This window comes from Gobius niger (assembly GCF_951799975.1).
Source record: "Gobius niger genome assembly, chromosome: 19".
In the NCBI taxonomy this organism is placed as follows: domain Eukaryota; kingdom Metazoa; phylum Chordata; class Actinopteri; order Gobiiformes; family Gobiidae; genus Gobius; species Gobius niger.
Window position 1 is genome coordinate 18,199,333 of NC_136870.1, and position 20,583 is coordinate 18,219,915.

Genomic DNA, 20,583 nt, shown 5'->3' on the forward strand with positions numbered 1-20,583 from the left:
CTATATCCCCGGTTTAGCTCCTCGTTGCCTCAAGCTCAACACACTTTCTTGAATCAGTGTTTTAAATTACCCAAACGATTCTACTGTGAAACTTTACCTCAATCAAAAGTTGAATTATATCTGCGCTAACACTCAGGTAACCTTTCATTACGGCGCTAATCCTTCTTCATAACAGAGCAGCACTGTCGGCAATGGCCCATTACACAGAGGAGCGGCGAGAGGCACAGTCATTATTCCCACGTGGGACGGGCCCGGCACTTACTCTGACACACCAGATCCATCACGAGTTGGACCTGAGAGCGGAGAAATGCGGCGTCTTTTTGGCAGATCAAGACATCCACAAACGGGACGTGTGTTTAGACGGGATCAGGAGCGCTTTAAGGGCTTAGTTTGAGTAGGCTAAAAGTGACCGTGATAGACTGGCAGCAAATTTGAGACAGAGAAGTGACTTTGTATTTGCGGTTGTTCCAGTATGTTACAGGTCAGTCATCTTTAGGGCTGGGTACCGTTCAATGATATCAGTATGGTATCGAAAAAAAGGATTTAGGTCCTACTGGTATGAAAAAAACAAAGGTATCGGAAGCAGGCACAGAAAAAAAAACTTGAAATAGTCTTTCATGGAATAAACATTATTGCACTGTTTTGTGGTTCTAGATTACAAATAATTTGGTATAGGTATCGAAATAAGTATCGTTGAGGCATCGGTATCATAAACGAAGTATTTAAGGTGTTGGAAGAAAATGTAGTGATACGCAGTCTTAATCTTCTTCTCCTTTAGTTACAAGTTTGCAGGAGTTTGCTATAGGCAGATGAAAGGTAGAACACAGATCAGAATTGGAAACTGGGACCTTCTTGCTGCGAGGCCAGAACCACGAATTTATGTAGAAAATAGAAGAATATAATGTGACATGCTCTGTACCAATATATGCTTTCTTTTTAAACACTTAGCTGCCACCTTAGGGTTAGGGTTGACATCCAAATCTCAAAGCGTATTGACTGGAGAGCTTACAGCCTGTATGCCAGTGTGACACCTAATTCGAAAGCCAAGACCTTTAAAAATATGTGTGAGATCTGTGTGAGTGAAACACAATTTACATTATATTTGCCGTTCTTAATCCTAATCACATCCCGATCAGGGTTAAGGAACCCTGGGGACGGCAGGTAACAGGTAGGACTGAAATGACTAATCGACGAATAATCGATTATTGAAATAGTCGACAACTATTTTAGTAATCGATTAATCGTTTTCTGGTTCACACAGACTCAAATAGAGCAAAAATGACATAAAAAATGTAGTATTATTGATGAAAACCTACTTTGCTTTTATAATTAGGGTCTGTAGTGTTTTGTACGTTGTAAATTTCATGAATAGAGCCTCCAACAAACATTTCCCTTTAGTTTACTCCATCAACACATCCTCAAGCAGCGCCACTAAAATACAATTTTCCAACACCATTCACAGCCAAGCGATTAATCGTAAAAATAATCGATAGATTAATCGATTACAAAACGTTAGTTGCAGCCCTAGTAACAGGTTACTGTGAAAAAGTCCTGGTGAGAACCCTGAAGTGGATTCTGAATGTGAAATCCTATCACAAAGAAACTTTCTGTATATGTGAATGTTTTCAGGTATGATTTCCAGCAATACAAAGATAGATCAGTCGATGTGAACCACCTAAACTGTCTGATGTAACATGCATATGCAAGTTACGCTATTATATATTATATAGAGTCATCACCTATTTAGACCAGTTACATTTTTACTGGTTAGTAAAATCAAATCAGCTGCCGCTCTTTAAGAATGTGAATAAGAAATCTAAGCGAGCCTTCTTTAAACGTTCCCAGTGTAATCACACCGCAGACCTCATTTTTACCGCAACTAAAGCCACTTCAAAGTCAGTCAACCGTAAAACAAGCGTCTGATAAAGTATAATAAAAGCAGGTCTAAGATGCTGAACCATAAATCAACGAGCCAAACACTGTCTTCTCCAAACAGCCGCGATTAGCCTTCTCTATCAAAGCCGAGATGTTAAAACAAGATTCGAGAGCAGACATATCTTTGCGTGTGATTAAGGGTCTGGCTAAATAAAAGTTGGGCAAACATGATCAATCACTGGAGCAGTTTAAGGAGGAACGCAATGACAAATAGCAAAAATCTGAAGTGGAAGATTGCAGTAAAAGTGCAGCTAAATAGTTAAATCTATAAAACCAATATAGTAATTGCCCAACAACAACAACCCTCATTTCTTGTATTGCTACTTACAATGTCAACAAACACTATTATTTCTGAAACTTTTAGTTCAGCGCCAGCGCAGCCAAAGAGTTGATTAATGTTTGTCGACTGCAAATTAAACGGCATTAAAAACAAAACTTGTTTTCTCCACCATGAAGTGAAATATTAGCCTTGAAAATAAACAGCCAACTTTACATCAGTGAAATAAATTGGCATAATTTGGTGGATTATGTGTTCAGCCATTTTAAATCCGTACTGTTAAAGCAAGACAAAGAATAAAAGGCAATCACTGATTTGATTAAGAGTGTTTCATTTAACTATTTAGCTTCTTAGTAGGCTCCCTTAACCCTCGCCTTAACCAAGCACATCTTCTCCAGTTCAGCTTTACCCAAATCTAAACGTTTACATCCTACAGGCCAGTGTAGCACCTCATTTGAAAGCTAAGACCTACAAAACTCATCTAAACTGATCTTTTTCGTCGTGTTGTTGTCCCTTTTTTGACATTTTTCGCATTGCTTTGTTGTTGGGTTTTCGTTACATTTTTGTCGGTTTTTGTTGCTTTTCTGTTGTTCTTTTATGAATTTTTTGTCACAAATTTGCTGCTTTTTTGTCGCATTTTCGTCCTCGCTTTCGTCTCATTTTTGTCACTTTCTCATCACTATTCCGTCACTTCTTTGTTAGGTTTTTGTCACTTTTCTGCAGCTCTTTTGTGGCTTTTTGCTCAAGATTTTGTAGCTCTTTTTGTTGCATTTTCATCCTCGTTTTCGTCTCATTTTTGGTCACTTTTTCATCGCTGTTTTGCTGCATTTTCTGTTGTTCTTTTGTGAATTGTTTGTCACGATTTCGTCGCTCTTTTGCTGCATTTTCATCCTCGCTTCCGTCTCATTTTTGTCACTATTTTGACGCTTTTTTCAAGAAGATATTAGATAATGCTTGGTTCGGGTGGGGATGATGCGATTTAAATCTATTTGTATTTATTTGCTCATTTTAACTTGGACCTCAACACCGACCTTTGCGGAGGACGACAATGGGCTTCCCAATAAGCAATATTCCAATACCACACTTTAATGTCAGTATGGAATGAGACCTTGGAATGTTCCGCAGTGTGGCTTTAACCTTGAATACTTCTGCGTATTTTTGTGCGTAAACAGCGTAATAATGAGACATACACATAAGATAAAGTAACCCACTGCAATGTCATATGCCAAACAAGCTTACCTGTACCACTCCAGCCCGTTGCCATAGTTACGGTCAAAAAAGTGCGGCTCCACTCCCAGGGCTCGGATGTCCGGATGCACGCGCAGGAACTCCAGCAGAGCCCTCGTGCCCCCTTTCTTCACGCCGACGATGAGCGCTTGGGGCAGCTTCTTGCTCCCCTCCCCGAGCGGGCTGAGTTTACCTGCTCCGAATCTCGGTGACACTTTCCGGGACAAACCCCAATCCCTGTTCCCATGTGCAACTTCCCCCGTCCGGAGATGACTTTCCCGTGCGAGTCGTTTAGTCCCGGGTGCGTCGGAGGAGGAGGAGGAGGAGGAAGCCGCCGCTCGCGCCGGTGCGGTGATGGTGACGGCGCGGTCCGCGAGGCAGTGCAGGAGGAGAAGTGAGGTGAGGAGCGAGAACAGCATGATCGTAGTCCGCCTGGAGATGCCTCGGGACGGGGGGTCCGGCGCGGTGATGCGGCTGAACGCCATAGAGCCCGTGTGGTCAGAGCCATGCTAGCCAGCGCGCAAAAGAAAGTGCCATAAAGAAACGATCAACATCCAAAGTCCTCCATGGGAAAAAAAAAATATATGGAAAATGGTTTAATGTAGAAGTGATGCGTGAAATGTTCATCAAACTAGACTCTCCCCAACAAGCTTGAAGATGCGGATTTATTAGGTCTGTCTGCAAAGAAAAGCTGCCATGTCCCGTCCTGTTTAGGATGCTGGTACCGCCTGGCGCACCAGCTACACGTGTATGGAGTTGTAAACTTGTCAGGCGCGGAGCAGGTTAGATGACGGACAGCTACAGCGACCAATGGCAGAGAGGGAGGGGGTGGGACGCGAAGCCAATGGAATGACAGGTGGGTGGGACACAGAAACAGACAGAAATCTACACAAAATAGGATTTGATGTTTGTCTACAACATCTGCAAAAAATATTAAATGTAGTTCAATATTGCTGTAAAAAATGGTAATAATTTTAATCACGCATTCGTCTTATATTAGCGCTTTTCCAGATGCCGTACTTGGTGATGATAAGCTGCCCTTTTTTATTTTTATTTAATTCTTAATTTAATATGGACAAACCAGTTTGCATAGTTCAACCTCTTACCCCCCGGCCTGAACCAAGTGCATTTTCTCCAGTTCGGTTTTACCCAAATCTAAAAAGCGTCTCAACTAGAGAGCAACAGTGTCATGCCTCTTTTGAAAGCTAAGACCGACAAAAGGGATTGCCGCCGCGCTTTGGTCACATTTTTAAAGCATTTTTGCCACGTTTCTTGTGCGTTTTCATCCTCGTTTTTGTGTGTTTTTTTTAGGCTATTATGTGCTGTGTTCAGATGGGGTTATAAGAGGTTAAAAAAACAGAAGCGAGGCTGCCAATCTGCCCCTCCGACCACCACCAAACACTCACACACTACATTTGCGATACTGTATACTGACCTGATACTGTACCAAACTCCTAAATTAGATTCTCCAAAACTCATTTCAATCTTTGTGACCAGCTTTAGTACTTTGACTGTATATTGTAAGATTATTCAATTTGAAGCAGTTGATTACGCTGTAACGGTTTTCTGCAATTTCAACAGCAGTTCACTGTAATATCAACAGTAATATACTGTAAAATGCAATTACAGTAAAATACTGTAATTCACAAAGGATTCTGGAAAATGGAAAAATACAGTAGTGAGTTTAATTACTGTAAATTTTACAGTACTGTTTAGGTGGGAAACAGATACAGTAAGTTACTGTAAACATTACAGTACTGAGTTTTTTGTGACCAGCTTTAGTACTTTCACTGTATATATTGACAGGTTATTAAATTTGAAGCAGTTGATTAAACTGTAACGGTTTTCTGCCATTTCAACAGCGGTTCACTGTTATATCAACAGTATTATTCTGTAAATTGCAACTATAGTAAAATGCTGTCATTCACAAAGGATTCTGGGAAATGGAAAAATACAGAAGTGAGTTTAATTACTGTAACTTTTACAGTACGGTTTAGGTGGGAAACAGATACAGTAAGTTACAGTAAACTTTACAGTTTAAGCGGGAACTGACCAAGTGCTGGAGCTGAGGAGAAGCAGAGAGACACTTTGTGAATAAATTTATATTTTGTCATTATTAATGTGTGCCTGTTTTATATTGGTAACATAACCTATAAAAAGCTAAACAAAGTTAACATTTGCAGAGTCCTGTTGCTAATGTAATGTATAGTTTTGAGCTATAACAATGTTTTGCTTCAATGACATTTTATGACACATTAGGCACAACTTAATGTATTTTCTTGTTACACACAGTTATTTTTTACTAATTGAGAGTATTGCAAAACACAAACCTTCCATCAAGCACTGCTCACTTTTCACACTGAGCAATCTTAGGCCACCAAAGACGATGCCCCTTGTCCTGAACCCATTTTTTAAGACACGGACAAACAACAGAAGAGCAAAATAATAACCCCAGTCTTTATTATTCCTTTACAAGTGCACATGAACAGCTCCACATGTCCCACATCTGCTGCTGCCTTTGTGGGATTAGCATGAGAATATGTAGGCAGTGGTTCAATGGTGCACAGTCCACTGCTCCAGAAAGAGGACGGTCCCGGTAACACGGGGCGGTATCAGCGGTGCCAGATGTCCCCCATGTTGTTGGGACAATGTGAGGAGTGTCCCACATTTAACCAATCACACCCCCTTAGTCTTTGTCTCAATCACAGACAGGAGACAAGGGCCGCCCCCAAAACTATACGGGGAGGACCCCAAGCGCATACCAGTACAGGGTCAGATAACTTCACATGCGCTCACACCAGAGGCAAAAGTGACCAGAATATGGGGCTTTTATGTGCGGGCGGACCCAAAAAACACAGCATGTGTCCTGACATGGAAAGACTTAATGCATCATTTCTTGTCAGATGATGAGGTAAGAGTGGGAGACAGAGCTGCCTTTGCATGTACTCTCTAGTGTTCATAGTCTTGGTGTTAGTTTGAGATGCCTTGTTTTTGTATCTTTGTATCTCTTTGGGCAGCCGCGGTTGTTGTGAATGTGCTATAGAAATAAAGTTGACCTTGACCTTTCTACTATATTGACTTTTGAGTTCCTTTGCTACACCGAAATGAATACAAACAAGTAAGACATATTTCAGTGTCCCGCAGAGTCTGGTTCTGTGTCATTCACAGCATTCGTAAGACAATTTACAACACAATGAAGACTTGAAAGCACATTCTGGAAACAAGAATGTTATAGACTACATACAAACATGATTGATGACAGCCATATCTATGAGTTTTCCATTTTCTGTTGTACAATATTGGTCAAAACACCTTTTGCTAAAAATGCGCAGGCCTATACGGTATTTTCAGGAGTATAAGTCGCACTTTTTTCATAGTTTTGCCTGGGGTTCGACTACTCAGGTGCAACTTATATATAAAAATATATAATTTTACATTTTTTAATTCGTTATTTTCACACTGACAGCCGCTAGAGGGCGCTCTAGGCTTGTGTACCAGTCTCTGCTAAGACTGAACACGAATGTCCTAAAAAAGATAATCATATTCTGGAGATTACAAGCTGCAAGTAGTGAAATATGCAGCCGAAAACGGTAACGGTAATTGGAAAAGCAGAGGTTACCCTTATTGCAACAAAGAAAACAAAAAAAGCTAATCACGGGCTAATCTAATCTAAAGGCTAAATGGCCACAGCTAGCGGAACGAGTTCGCAAATAGGTGCTTGAACAACATGTTGCCGGGAGAGGCTTGTCAACGCTGCACAAGTTTGGCTAGTGCGACTTATACTCCGGAGCGACTTATATGTGTTTTTTTATTCTTCACTCTGCTTTTTTTTGCCTGGTGCGACTTATACTCCGGAGCAACTTTTATATGTTTTTTTCTTCTTCATTATGCTTCTTTTTTGGCTGGTGCGACTTATACTCTGGAGTGACTTATATATGTTTTCTTCTTCTTCATTATGCTTTCTTTGGCTGGTGCGACTTATACTCTGGAGCGACTTTTAGACCGGAAAATACGATATATAATACATATTCTGATCTGATCATCACATACATACTTTTCCACCACTCTACTGGAGAACGGGCAGTTATTCAAAGACCTGACAGTCATTACGCCTTTAAAGTGAATCATTTTCAATTATGTTGCGAGATGTAACAAAAAGGACTATTTCCAATGGGTCCTCAGTGAGCAGTGGATTTCAATTAAACTGGTTTTAAGAGACAAACCTCTGGAGCCAACAATGATGGTTTGTGGAAATGTGTGGGTCGCAGAGTTCAGACAAGGGACGTATACCATAAATTATAAACATACAATTTCCACGTGTAAATCTCCTTTTACAAGCTGCATCTGTTTGAGACACTGTTCTACGGCGCATTGTGCTGAAAATCTGTGATTTTTGGGTACCGCCATAAATCAGGGCAATTATAAGGTAGCTCTCCGGGGCAGTTCTACAAATGTATGCCGAGTAAGGCCTGGAGAACTGCACTATTTGTCTGTCAGTTTGGGAGCAGCATAATGCTGGCTGTAAAGATGTCTCCTTCAAACTGACAGCTCCCAAAGCCCAGTCCATAAACCTGTCTCAGGATTATGTGCAGGACTGAGGCCAGGATCTAGGACTTGGCCCAGTTCATGTAGGAAACCGTTTCAGCATGGGTCTGTCCTCACTCTTGATGAAGCCCTTTTGCGAAGCACGGCCAGATAATTAGGGATTTCTCTGAATGCGCAAATTGTCCAGGAACCCATGATTGTGCAAATATTTAAAAAAAACAATCGAAACAAAAAACTACTAAAACTAATACTGATCAGCTATCCTCCAATTTGTCTGTGCACTCAAGTTAAAATTCTGTATCAAATTCTCCAAAACTGCCATCTCAGTGAAGTGGTGCAATTTGGACGAACACTTAAGATGAAAGCAAAGAAAACAAGTCTGAAAGTATAATTACAACTCTGAAAGCATTTTCTTAAAAGTTGCATCTCCCAAAACATAAAACAAACCACATTTGAATGAGAGTGCTCTTCCAAACCTCACTGAGAAGAACTGCTTTGTTAGACCGTTTATGTAAATCAAAGGAGCCCAGAGTTTTGTGCGTAGTTTCAATTAATGCGGGACATTGTTTATTAAGATTCTGATCAAAAAGGGTGTTTTCATTTACCAAGAGCAAATTGTTGTAAACATGAGTAACAATAGCAATTGTGCTAGCTTCTGTGTGTCGTCTCTAAAGGCCAAAATGACAATAACTATCTCCGTAGAGAAACTCATCTCTGCATTTGACCCATCCTCAATGCCGCTGGGGCGACCTGTAGGAGCAGAGAGCAGCCAGCGTGGGCCGGCCCATCTCCAGATGTGCAGCCAGGCTAATGGTCAGGAACACCTGGCTGGAGGAATAACCTATTGTACTTTTTCTTTTTTTGTTTTTAGTGGAAACCGGAGTACGCGGAGGAAACGTACACAGCCATGGGGAGAACATGCAAACTCCACACAGAAACGCCCCATCCAGGTGGGAATCGAACCCGTACCCGAACTACTGCACCAACGTACCAGCAAACACCAGCATCTGACAGTGCTGACAGCGACGGTAGAGTTGTTCAAATCCTGGCTCCTGCAGGTGCACACTGTTGTTGCGTGAATGAATGATGAATAAAGTGTGTCCACTGTCCAGAGAAGTGTTGGGCAAGTTACTTTAAAACTGTAATATATTTTGTATTAGTTGTTACAGCTATAAACATGTAGTATGTTTGTATTACACATTAAAAAAATGTAGCTGAGTTACACTACTTTGAGTTATTTTTTAGTTACTTTTGGCAAAATATAAACCCTAAAATAGTAAGAATGCCACAGAGCAAGATGTCCTTTTCATTCTCTTTCCCCATACTCAGAGTCTGTTATTTTGGGGGGAGTTTGGCTATTTTTCGTTCATACATTTAAATGCACTTGTAAGTCGAGTTAAAGTTATATGTTATATTCCTTAGTACTGAAACTTGTTACTTACGTTACCCCCAACATAGGTCCAAAGTGTTCAGAAGTGTTAAAACCGAAACATCAATATTATTATTCAACTGCTGGACAACATGACAAATAAAGATACAAAACACCGTCAATTAAAGTAATTTACCTTTGTTTTGTTTCATATTTTTTAAGTTTCTGAAATTAGAAAATTCTATTAAGTATTATCTTGTATCTTGTAAGATTCATAGTCACTGGGATAAATTGTCCAGCTTTAGAAGTTCAATCAAATGTGTATATATGTTTACATTTGACATTGTCAAAAGCATGGTCTTGTCTTACAGAATCTGTCCTATAATTTAAAGTGAATTCAGAGAAGATATCCCTCCTCTGTCTGCAGCTGTGGATCATTCCCCCGTCTCCTCTGGTCTGCCGTGCCCTCAACAGGAAGGCTCTCTCTCTCTCTCTCTCTCTCTTTACATCAGTCACGGAAACTCAAATAATCCTTCTAATCAGATTAATGCTCATTTCATGTGACTCTTCCTTTAAATAAACTAGAAATGTCAACACCCGGCCATTTGTATAGAACCTGATTGAATTTAATTAGTCAAGTGCTTTGTGTGCTTAGATGTGGAGTGGTTGATTTTAGCCGCGGGCGTGAGAGGAAGTGGCTTTTTATTAAGAGGCTGCACAGTTGTAATGGGATGATGTTGTGATTGGTGTAGTTCATAAATGAACTGTTTGAAACTGGATACGTGATCAAGGCCAAGGCAAAATGACACCGGAGGAAACTTGTAGTAATCGGAGACCTGCTTATACTCTGAATGTAACACACATACTCACACAATAAGATATATTTGTCATAGTATTGAACGTCAATGGCTTACAATTTTGAGAAATTTGGGGTTGTGTTACATTGTATTGGCCAAAGTTAAATATTAGCCAACAAACTTTTGATTACATGACCTTGAAATATTGATAAAAAACAGCTCCTTTATTGGTTTTCTTTTGTTTGTTTTTAATCAAACTTAATAATAACATGGCAGCAATGGCCAAAAAACGCCGGACATCCAGGGTCATATGCACCTCATTCTGATCTTTGACCCGTCCAGCTCGGGACAGGTCCATCTTTTGTCCCTTTCTGAGATGGTGTTTGCGATAAGGCTTTTTATATTAGCTTCCAAAAGACTGTCTCAGGTAATGTGCCCCACATTTTTGCCCCTTTGAGCCCCATTGGACTCCCCGGCAGCTCCTGGGTTCATTAAAAGGCAATATGTGAAAGTGCGAAGTGCCATTTCCTGTTAGATCTCTATCTGCTCCAGTCTTTTTTGCGCCTCTGATCCAATGACACAGCTATCATCTTTCAATATAGAGACAGTCAATGGAGTCTCAACGTCATGCGGGACTTAATAACTCGTCTGTTAGGTTGGTTTCTGTAAAGCCTTTTGAGATTAGACAGTGAAATTGTCACTTCTTATTATATTTTACATTTTTAAAGCAGTACTGAGTAACTTGTTTACCTTAAAGGAATAGGCCACCGTTTTTATATACTAAGATATGTTCTTACCTCACTTTAGTCGAGTTAATATATCCCCGTCTGGTCATTGTCCGCGCGCTCTGTCACGCAAACGGAGCACATACGCAGCCTCTCCCATATGTGACATAGCTCCGAAAAAGCTCACGATAGAAGCTACCAAGCTCTTCCACGTGTTCCCTATTTAAATAAAGTTACGTGAAGTGTTTTCATGCGAAGTATATTTACACAGAAATGTAACGTGTCGATTTTATAAGCAAATAAAAAGGGGGACTATATTGTGAGGCGTAATGATACGAGGAGCACAGCGTCCGCGTAGTAACTCCTAAAGACTTCCCCCCGCTCACTTCCGTCAATAACCTTTAGGAGTTACTGCGCGGACGTTTTGCTCCTCGTATCATTACGCCTCACAATATAGTCCCCCTTTTTATTTGCTTATAAAATCGACACGTTACATTTCTGTGTAAATATACTTCGCATGAAAACACTTCACGTAACTTTATTTAAATAGGGAACACGTGGAAGAGCTTGGTAGCTTCTATCGTGAGCTTTTTCGGAGCTATGTCACATATGGGAGAGGCTGCGTATGTGCTCCGTTTGCGTGACAGAGCGCGCGGACAATGACCAGACGGGGATATATTAACTCGACTAAAGTGAGGTAAGAACATATCTTAGTATATAAAAACGGTGGCCTATTCCTTTAATAGTCCCTCTGGAGGTAATACAAGTAATACAAGTGGGATGATTGGGGGGTCTTTCATCACCCCCTGGTGCATCTGGCCAGAAAACCACACTTGCAACTTTCCCTGCTCCGACCCAGAGACGCAATACACACTAATGGAATCGCGAAGAAGAAGCTAACAGGCTAACGGGCAAAGCTAACTGCGGGCTAGCGCCACTTTAAACAGTATTTACAGCCAAGTTTGAGTGAAAAAGATATTTCCATTGTGTAATTGGATGTACAATATCCCTCTCTCCCTTCGCCTTTTCTGTCAGTGTAGTATTTACTCTCTCAGACAATTAATAAGTTTTAAAAAATTGCAACTTGCTATGACACCTGCAGTTGCGCTTACGGCCTCTAGGGGCAAGAGTTACTTTGTACTGCTTTAAAGCAATTTCACTGCATAAAAAGGACACTTTATCACCAGGGACTGTGTTGAGTTGTGTCTCAGTGTTTGGTTGGAGCGCCCTCTGTGGACATCATTGTAAAAGAAACTTGCATCTGAGTTACATATTGGATATACAGTATACACAGTCATGCATTTGTGGTTACAACATCATGCCTCGTTGGTGTGGCCTTTGTGTTTCTGCTGCACCACAGTAAAAGGAGTGAAGCTTTATTTTGGCAAATGACCATGTTTCCTGTCAAACAGCACACACTATGCTCTATCACAGAACATATGGAAATGATAAAAGCTACAACTCTCAATATGGGATGCTGCGGTTTCAAGGCCCGACCACAACCACTCTCTGTGATAATATCATTGTGATCAACACAACCTGCTTTGCAAAAAACAAAAGGTTCTCTCTGTTTTGAACCTTGGAGTGCCTCACCCTGTACTCGACCAGCAAAACCCCTGTCTGTAAAGATATCTTGGCTCGGTCTAGGATAGCCGTGGATTTGACATTGACGAACCTGCGTGAGGGCGGGAGAGTGGCGCTCGCCCAAAACAAACAGCAGCCTATATTGTGATTACTCCACATATAGTGAGATTCTGAGCGAAAGCAAATCCAGAAGTGGCACCGTAGCTTCTGTCCAAGTATTGATTCAACACTATGGGCCACTTGTTCTGTGGTTAAAGCTTTGACAGGTTCAAAGAACAGGCAAATTACAAAGTTGTCAAGCAAAATTGAAGATGGAGACAGTTGTAGGCTTTTGCTGAGGCTCTGCATCCTGCAACAATAAAACATGATTCTGTCCAGGGTAAATGCTCTTTTCCATGGAAAAGCAAAGCAATGTATATCTTCCAATTTAGAACAAACAAACAATTATCTCTTCAATAATTTTAACCATGCCCCATCCCTTTTAATGAACTGAAAACTGGCCCATGAGCCAAGATCCAGCGAGAGACAAGGCACGATCTGAATGTGCCGGATATTGCTCTACTGCCGCAGAAGCCTAATGACAAATGGATTGGATTGAGTGAAACGAAGGTGACTATAGGGAGTGATTGATCACCATTCATTTGACTGTCGAGACTTTATTCCTTTACCTAAAGCAGCTATCATTTCCAGCAGCGATACTTGTGTGTTTTTATATCTGACAAAGTTGAGACATTTTGTGGCATTAGTGCAACTGAGCTGGAAACCACAGGCGCTGTGCAAACACCTGCATGTGGTCTTCCCTGTCAGACTGGAGGAGACAGGGATTTCAGGGCAGTGACCAAAGGAGTGGGTTTCATCTGATGCTAAGAACAGATATGTAAAAAGGTATTCAATTAGACTGGTGCTAATGCATAGGAATAGTTGAAGCTGCTGTCTAGAGGCTCATAGTAAATTTAGTAGACATCGTGTTTTTATGTTTCGCAAAACATCTGAATGTGCATGACAGGATTTCATCAAATGAAATTTATAATCTCAATGCTTTGGTGAACACCTAACCCCTCCTCCAATCTTGAGTCTTGGCTGGTCAAACGGAAAATCTCTAATGAAGGTTATTTGTTAATGTCACTAAGATGATTTCAGCCATCTCCCATTTACTGCTCTTTCATCAACCTCAACAGTTTAATTACATTTCTACATACGCCATTAATAAGATGGGGCATGCATGATTTAACCCCCAGAGAAAAGCACGATGAGATATGTTTCAGTGTAGAACCGTATTTTCCTGACTATAAGTCACAGTTTTTTTGATAGTTTGTCTAGTCCTGCTCTAACCCTGTAGCCACTTTCCAAAATGACTGTTTTAGTTTCATTCCAATCACCGTCTAACGCTGTGTTGTTCAGGCATTTCATCTCAAAGTGGGTTCACACACCTTTACTTAAACGGGATATAAACTCTGTAATTGTTCCCCTCCAGAGCAGCTTAATTTGAGAGAGAATCGTGATGACTCGGCGCTAAAAGCAGGTTTGAGGTGCGGTATTTAAAGTGCGGCGCATTAGGGACGGCGGCCGGCTCAGGAAGACAGCCAGGAGTGTCATTTACGTTCCCCGCAGATGACAGCATACATTGCGGTGTATTCCATCCCTGTGCTGCAAAGTAAAATGTGGTCATTGTGTGTTATATATAGTTCATCTGAGTGTCATTTCCTGAATTAATAAATAAATAAAATAACGTCTCCTTACGTTGATGTAAAAGTCATAAAAATCTACCGGAGGGAGCAACTTATTTCCACTGATCTGTGTTATATGTCAGGTTTCATCCTGTTCATACTCGGTGGGAGCTCCCAGACCCAGACTTGAGACTGGGATAGTGCAAAATGCGAAGTTGCACCATGGGAAAGGCTTATTCCTGATGATGTGTTACATTCTAATCCAATTTAAGTGAAGTTTGTACATATTTCTTTACTTCAATACTTGTTATCAAAGTCACAAATTTAGCATGCTGTGTTGGATCTTTTTTAACCCCTAAAACCCCATCTTAACTGAGCACATTTTCTACAGTTTTAGCCCAAATCTAAAAGTTTCTCGTCTGGAGCTCACAACCAGTGTGATGCCTCATTTGAAAGCTAAGACCTACAGAGCAGATCAAAGCTCCTTAGATCGTTTTAGTCGTTTTTGTTGAATTTTGATTGCTTTTTTGCCACATTTGTGTCCCATTTTTTGTCCCATTTTCAGCATGTTTTTAGCACATGTTTAGCACATTTTCGTCATGTTATAATTGCTCTTTTGTCCCGTTTTTGGCACATTTTCCCCCACATTTATGTCACGTTTTTATCACGATTTTATCATGTTATTATCATGTTTTCATTGCTTTTTTTTCTCCACATTTTTTCCATATTTTTGGTTATTTTTGTCACATTTTCATTGCTTTTGTCATGTTTTTTTTGCCTTGTCTGTATCAAGTTTTTATTACGTTTTTATCGATTTTTTTGTTGCATTTTTTTTGCCACATTTTTGTCCGGTTTCAAAGCTTTTTATTGCGGTGTTTTGACTGGGGTATATACTTGAATAATAGTAGTAGTGGTGGTATTCGTAGTAGGTTATATGAATTGATGACTCTCATTATTTCTCATACAGTGAATTGGAGAGCCATTTGCAAACGACTATTCTTCAGACCACACCCTGCCTAAAGCCCATAGTGGCTTCCTTCAGCCCTAAAACAAACTAAAGACTTTACAATGGACCTCCTTACACGCCGCACAGTCTCTCAGAGTTAATCACCTCTGAGTATTTCCCCACTCGGAGCAGTAAACGTTGCAAAAACGTGTTAGCATTGTGATCGCGGAGGGATTTGCGGACGTCAGGTGGACTGTTTAGCTCCCAAACTGCTAAAGCCATTAAGCCGCGAGAGTCCCAGCGCTACACAACATTAGCCAAACTGCATACACACGTATAGGCAGGCGACATATGCCTGACAATGAAGTAGGAAAACACATTTGGACTGACATATACTCTCCCTCCCCTCCCACACACGGAGACGGAGACAGATGTTGCCATTCTGACCGTCAAAAATGGCACGGCATCTGGATTGATAGTTACCGGCATTTTTCTTCCCCGAGAGTGCGCTCCTCAATACTCCAGCTGTCTCCAAAACCATCATCCGCACACTCTATACGCTTATTCTCGACCCGCAAAATGTGCTATATTGTCACTGAAATATCTGGCCAAGTATCAGGAAAAGATCACTTCGCACTTTGAGGAGCTGTCGGAGAACGAGGATAAAAGCAGCGGCGGTAATAGAATCTTAAATACACTTTTGGTTAGAAAGTGATTTTAGATGAAAATGTGGACGGTGTTGACACCTGGTCTATTATTGTTGCTTTTGTATTAACCAGGAACCTTTTAAGAGACGTGCTTTTTCTGCTTTTCTGCTTTTCTTCTATTTTGAATTGGTGTTTCTAACTCAGCTACTGCAGAAGTGATGCTTTTAGGCACAACGTCGCACACAGAAGAATTTGTGCTGTCTCTATTGCACAGTGTAAGTGTTTGAATCTCTTCATGCTTTGTAATGCACAGTTAATGTATTAAATATATCACGCTCTAACTATTTTTTTTAGCAGTTTTGGTCTGTGCATACTTTTTAGATATGGATTTTGGATATGGATTGACAAGCCCAATCCGTAATTGTGGACCCAATCTTGTCCTCTAGACCTAAGCTGTATTGTCTAGCTCTTGTAATGTTCAGCCCTCTCCAAGATTTTTCCTCTTGCAGACCAAACCAGATTCGTAGAATTTGGTAGGGTGGGGGGTTAACGTTGCACATGCTGGTGTTTGATCACGTTTCTGCAGTGTGGGGAGCCCACCCTCGTCAATGCCAGCGCCAGAACGGGACAAAAATAAAGTTTGTTGTTTGTCCTTAAAGAAACAGGCCGCCGTGTTTTCCATACTGAGATATGTTCTTACCTGAGCTTACCTGAGTTGATACGTACCTGTCTGGTCTTTGTGCCCGTGGAAGAGCTTGGTAGCTTCCAACTTCACCCCCCGCTTGGAGCTATAGGATTATGCTGGGAGAGGCCAAATGCTAACAACATCTTTGGTCGTTGTGCATGGCTGAGGGCACGCACAGAGACCAGACAGGTACACATCAAGTCGTCAAAGCTCAGGCAAGAACATATCTCCGTATGTAAAAATGGTGGCCTGTTCCTTTAAAAAGGATGTATGAGGCAATATAGTGAAGCACATGAGGCTAACGCTCGATGTTGATGTAAACATGAGGACATATTGCTTAAAGTGGACATATCGTGCAAAATTTAATTTCTTAAGGTTTAAACCATGTTGTTCCCTCATCAATGGCCTGGAGTAGTATTTCAAAACGTTTACGCAGTTTGGAGCAATCCTCGGACAAAGCTGTTCACTTTAGCTGTTTCTTCTTCTACGGTGTCACAGCCTCGTTCTCCTGATTACAATTGCGTGATTGTTCAACCCAAAGACTGTCCTCACATTTTTAAAGCGCATAATCAAACTTTTTTTTTGAGGCGTTCTGTGCTCGACGTGTGTTTATCACACACTGCTGGAGTTGCTAACCACGGCGTATCCTGTCTGGAAGTTATTTTTTCCGTTATTTATTCCTCTAGCTGCCAGCAGGAGGAGCCCCAGTCAAGATCTTCACCTGCTTTTTCACCTTCAATTCATTGTTTTTATTTAATACAAAGACTCACAAAGACATATTTTCAAACTATCAAATGTAAAATATCAAAGTAGATGCATCCAAAATAAGGTTCTTAAGTCTACTTTTAGGCTACATATGAATATAATGTCTACTTTAATGTTCATACTGAACTAGTTTCCCATTCCCTATTCTTATTACTTAAAATATAATGACTTTACTTGTACCACATTTGCACCAACAAAAGCCCAAATAAAACATTCATAATTACTGAAATACCGGCCCCTCCCTCGTCGTCTCCCTTTCCCCAATGTCAGTCCAACCTCATTCGAATGTACAGATGGAGGAGATAGGCCCCGACACCTCCGCCGCTACAATTTGACACAAGTAATTTAGAACTGGTCTTTTATGGACGTCCCGAATACATTACCGAGGCCGAACATGATAATAATAGGGGGACATCAATCAAACCGGCCCGTGCATATATACGCCGGGTTATAAGGCTTATCTTTGCCTGTCAGGGGGACCACCAGCTCTGTTTAACACAACATAAATACAGGCTTCAGGGGCCAATGGCGTTTTAATAAGGAAAGGCCCATACCACCACACATCAACAAATAGGAAAATAGACCGGCTTTTTAGATTGGATATTTGGTCATTTTTATTCATTTGTTGCTGTCAAAAATCATCAGTCAAAAATTCGGCACAATAATTAAGTTCTATTATATTATTATTATATTCTGATTGACTTAAACTTCATGCATAATCTCCAGTGCACGGTGAGTCATGGCACTATATTACAAACAATTTGTGATGGGTAAAAAACGTATAGTTAGTTTCTTCAAAGATACTTCCTTGCCTGACAGTATAAGTGTGTGGCCGTTGATGGTTTGAGGGACCGGCTACGTTTACATGGTCTGAAAAATCAGATAACTGGAGAAGTCAGATAACCCAATTATCCGATACGTTTACATTCTCTTCAGAAATCGGAGGATCCAAAACTCTGGGTTCTACATGAGCCAGTGCGGATTTGGATTTTTAGAGCAACTGAACTTATCTCCATCCCCTCTTCAACCAGATCCAGGTGGAGAATAAACCTCCATATTTGGAGTCAAACTACCGTCCATGTGACAGCAGTGTCTTGGGCTCGGTAGCCAAGTGGTTACAGTACGGGTTAGTAACTCAAAGGACTATGAATCAAATCCAGTTCACTATTCATTATTTTCTGAAGTAATTCAAGAAATTAAAACACAAATAACACAAACTTTATCTTCTATTGAAAATGTAAGGGTGAGGGGAATGGAGAGACAGTCCGTAAATAATAAGAGCAGGTACTTGAACTCCCAACATTACAGTGGTCGTAATGTTCTGCATATGTGCAGCAGCCTAAACCACGCGACTGTAGAGCCCACTTAATCTGCAATCTATTTTGAGATTTATTTAACTGTCTGCTTGTGATTATTTTTGTTTTTTGATTTTAAGAAAAGTGCATTTAGTCTTCTTGTTATATCTTTTAATCTTGATGTCGGCCTTTTTGCTGTATTTTCCTGGTTAGATTATGCACACGTGTGAAAGATCAGAAAGAAATCAGATTAAATGAATATCAGATCATGTATATCAGATTATGCTGTTGACATGTCTCTTGAATAATCTGCAAACACCAGTAATCAAATTTTGATCAGATTGTCAGTCTCCATGTAAACGTACCCAGTCTCCTCTCCTCCTTCCTCCTGTCAGACGACACAACACAAGAGCTTCACTTTTCAGATGCTTTTACCACTCCTTAACTCTCGTCAAACTCTGTAAAATCCTCATTGCCCCATGCGGGATACAACAGTTGTCTGAATCATTTTTTTCCCATCAGTTTTGACAACAAAATGCTCACTCGCTGCCAAATAACCCGGTGCCAAATTAAAGAAATAATGGGCGTTAGTCACTTCACCTGTCACTGGTTGTAATGTCACGGCTAATACGTACTTCCCCACCCGCACCGACACCTACGAATACTTGTCTAATTTTTTCCAGGCTTCGACTTAGGCTGCTTTGGCCTGGCTAACTACTTTCCATATTCTTATAAACGACTGCCATTTTGTTGACGTGGGAAGGTTGGGCTTCCCCTGCTCTTAATGCAGTCCTTGTTGTGCTGGAACACAGGACCCTGTGATGTCATGGCTGCTTCACACCTGGGAGTCTCTGGCCCCGGTGTCACAGATTGTTTGGATGAGGGCTTTCCCAGATGTCTCGCTCTGGGACGGATTAGCAATATAGTGCGAATGTCCAAGAGAAACTGACGTGGCATTACGTGTCGCTGTATAATGTGGAGCAAATTGGAAGAGAAATTATGAAATTACACCATTTATCACGACAGGTGCTAAATAGCCACTGCTGTTTGAAAAATACATTTTGTGGGTATGTTGCACCTAATTTATTATTTGATATTGCTTGTAAAATGCACAAATGACTCTTGTGCATCGTTTTACACATGACCAAACACTTGGTAAATTACCCCCATAGTATTATTGCCATTAGAGGAGCTGAACAAGTTATTGGACTGAAAAAGCATTTAGCTTTTGAAACAACTTGAAGGAACAAACAAAACAAAACGGGAATTGCATCCCAGAAATTTGAGGTCTTCCTGAACCAGTAGGCTGTGAAACGTAATCAACAGTAGGGCTGGGTACCATTAAACAATACCAGTCTGGTATCGACAAAAGAGGTTTAGGTACTGCTGGTATGGAAAAATATAAGCATCGAAAGCAGGTACCGAAAAGAAATATAAAATGTTTAAATTCAAGTGTTGATGCTGTTGATCATCAACATTTAAAAGGAAAAAGAAGGGAAAAACGGTGAAAAAGGTGAAAAAATGAAAAAAGGAGGGATCATTGTGGGGCGGGAAAATAGGAAAAAAACATGAAAAAAAAAATGGAAATGTTGGGGCAAAATTAGGAGAAAAAAAAGAAAAACAAAGGGGAAAAAATGTAGAGAAAAAATTGGGAATTGGGACATTTTTTGTGGAAAAAATAGAAATATTAAAACAATTAATGTTTTTTATTTCAGGAAAATAGGAGGAAAACCACATAGAAAAACTAGGGAAAAAACATGAAAATCTTGGAAAGTGTTTTTTCTGACCTTTTGTAGTTAAAGGACGTTTCTTGGTTCTTTCACCTCAAACAAATGACACAAATGCAAAAGAAATGGAAGGAAAAGAAACATCATTAATCGGTTTTATGATTGTATATATGACAAATAGTCTAGGTATAGAATAGGCTAGTATAGGTTTCGAAAAAAGTATCGTTCAGGTGTCTCTCCTTTGGTTCTGATCAGCTCGTGCTCGTGCAAGCGTGCATGTGGTTCAGGAGCGTGCACAACTCTGAGTGCAGTTCCGCTTTTCGCCAAAGGGGGCATAGTTCTGCGAAAACTCAGAGACTTGCGTTGTGCACCTTTAAAGTACTGGAATCGAC

General features: G+C 40.6%; 1 protein-coding gene across 1 annotated transcript in view; it reads right to left on the bottom strand.

Moving 5' to 3' along the window:
* Positions 1-4,283, bottom strand: part of LOC306978605 (heparan sulfate glucosamine 3-O-sulfotransferase 3A1-like) — a 57,704-nt gene extending 53,421 nt beyond the window's left edge. The window contains exon 1 of the mRNA XM_079577250.1: positions 3,452-4,283. Coding sequence (XP_079433376.1) covers positions 3,452-3,924 — 473 coding nt within the window. The 5' untranslated portion in view covers positions 3,925-4,283. The remainder of the gene's footprint in view (positions 1-3,451) is intronic.
* Between the last annotated feature and the right edge of the window lie 16,300 nt (positions 4,284-20,583).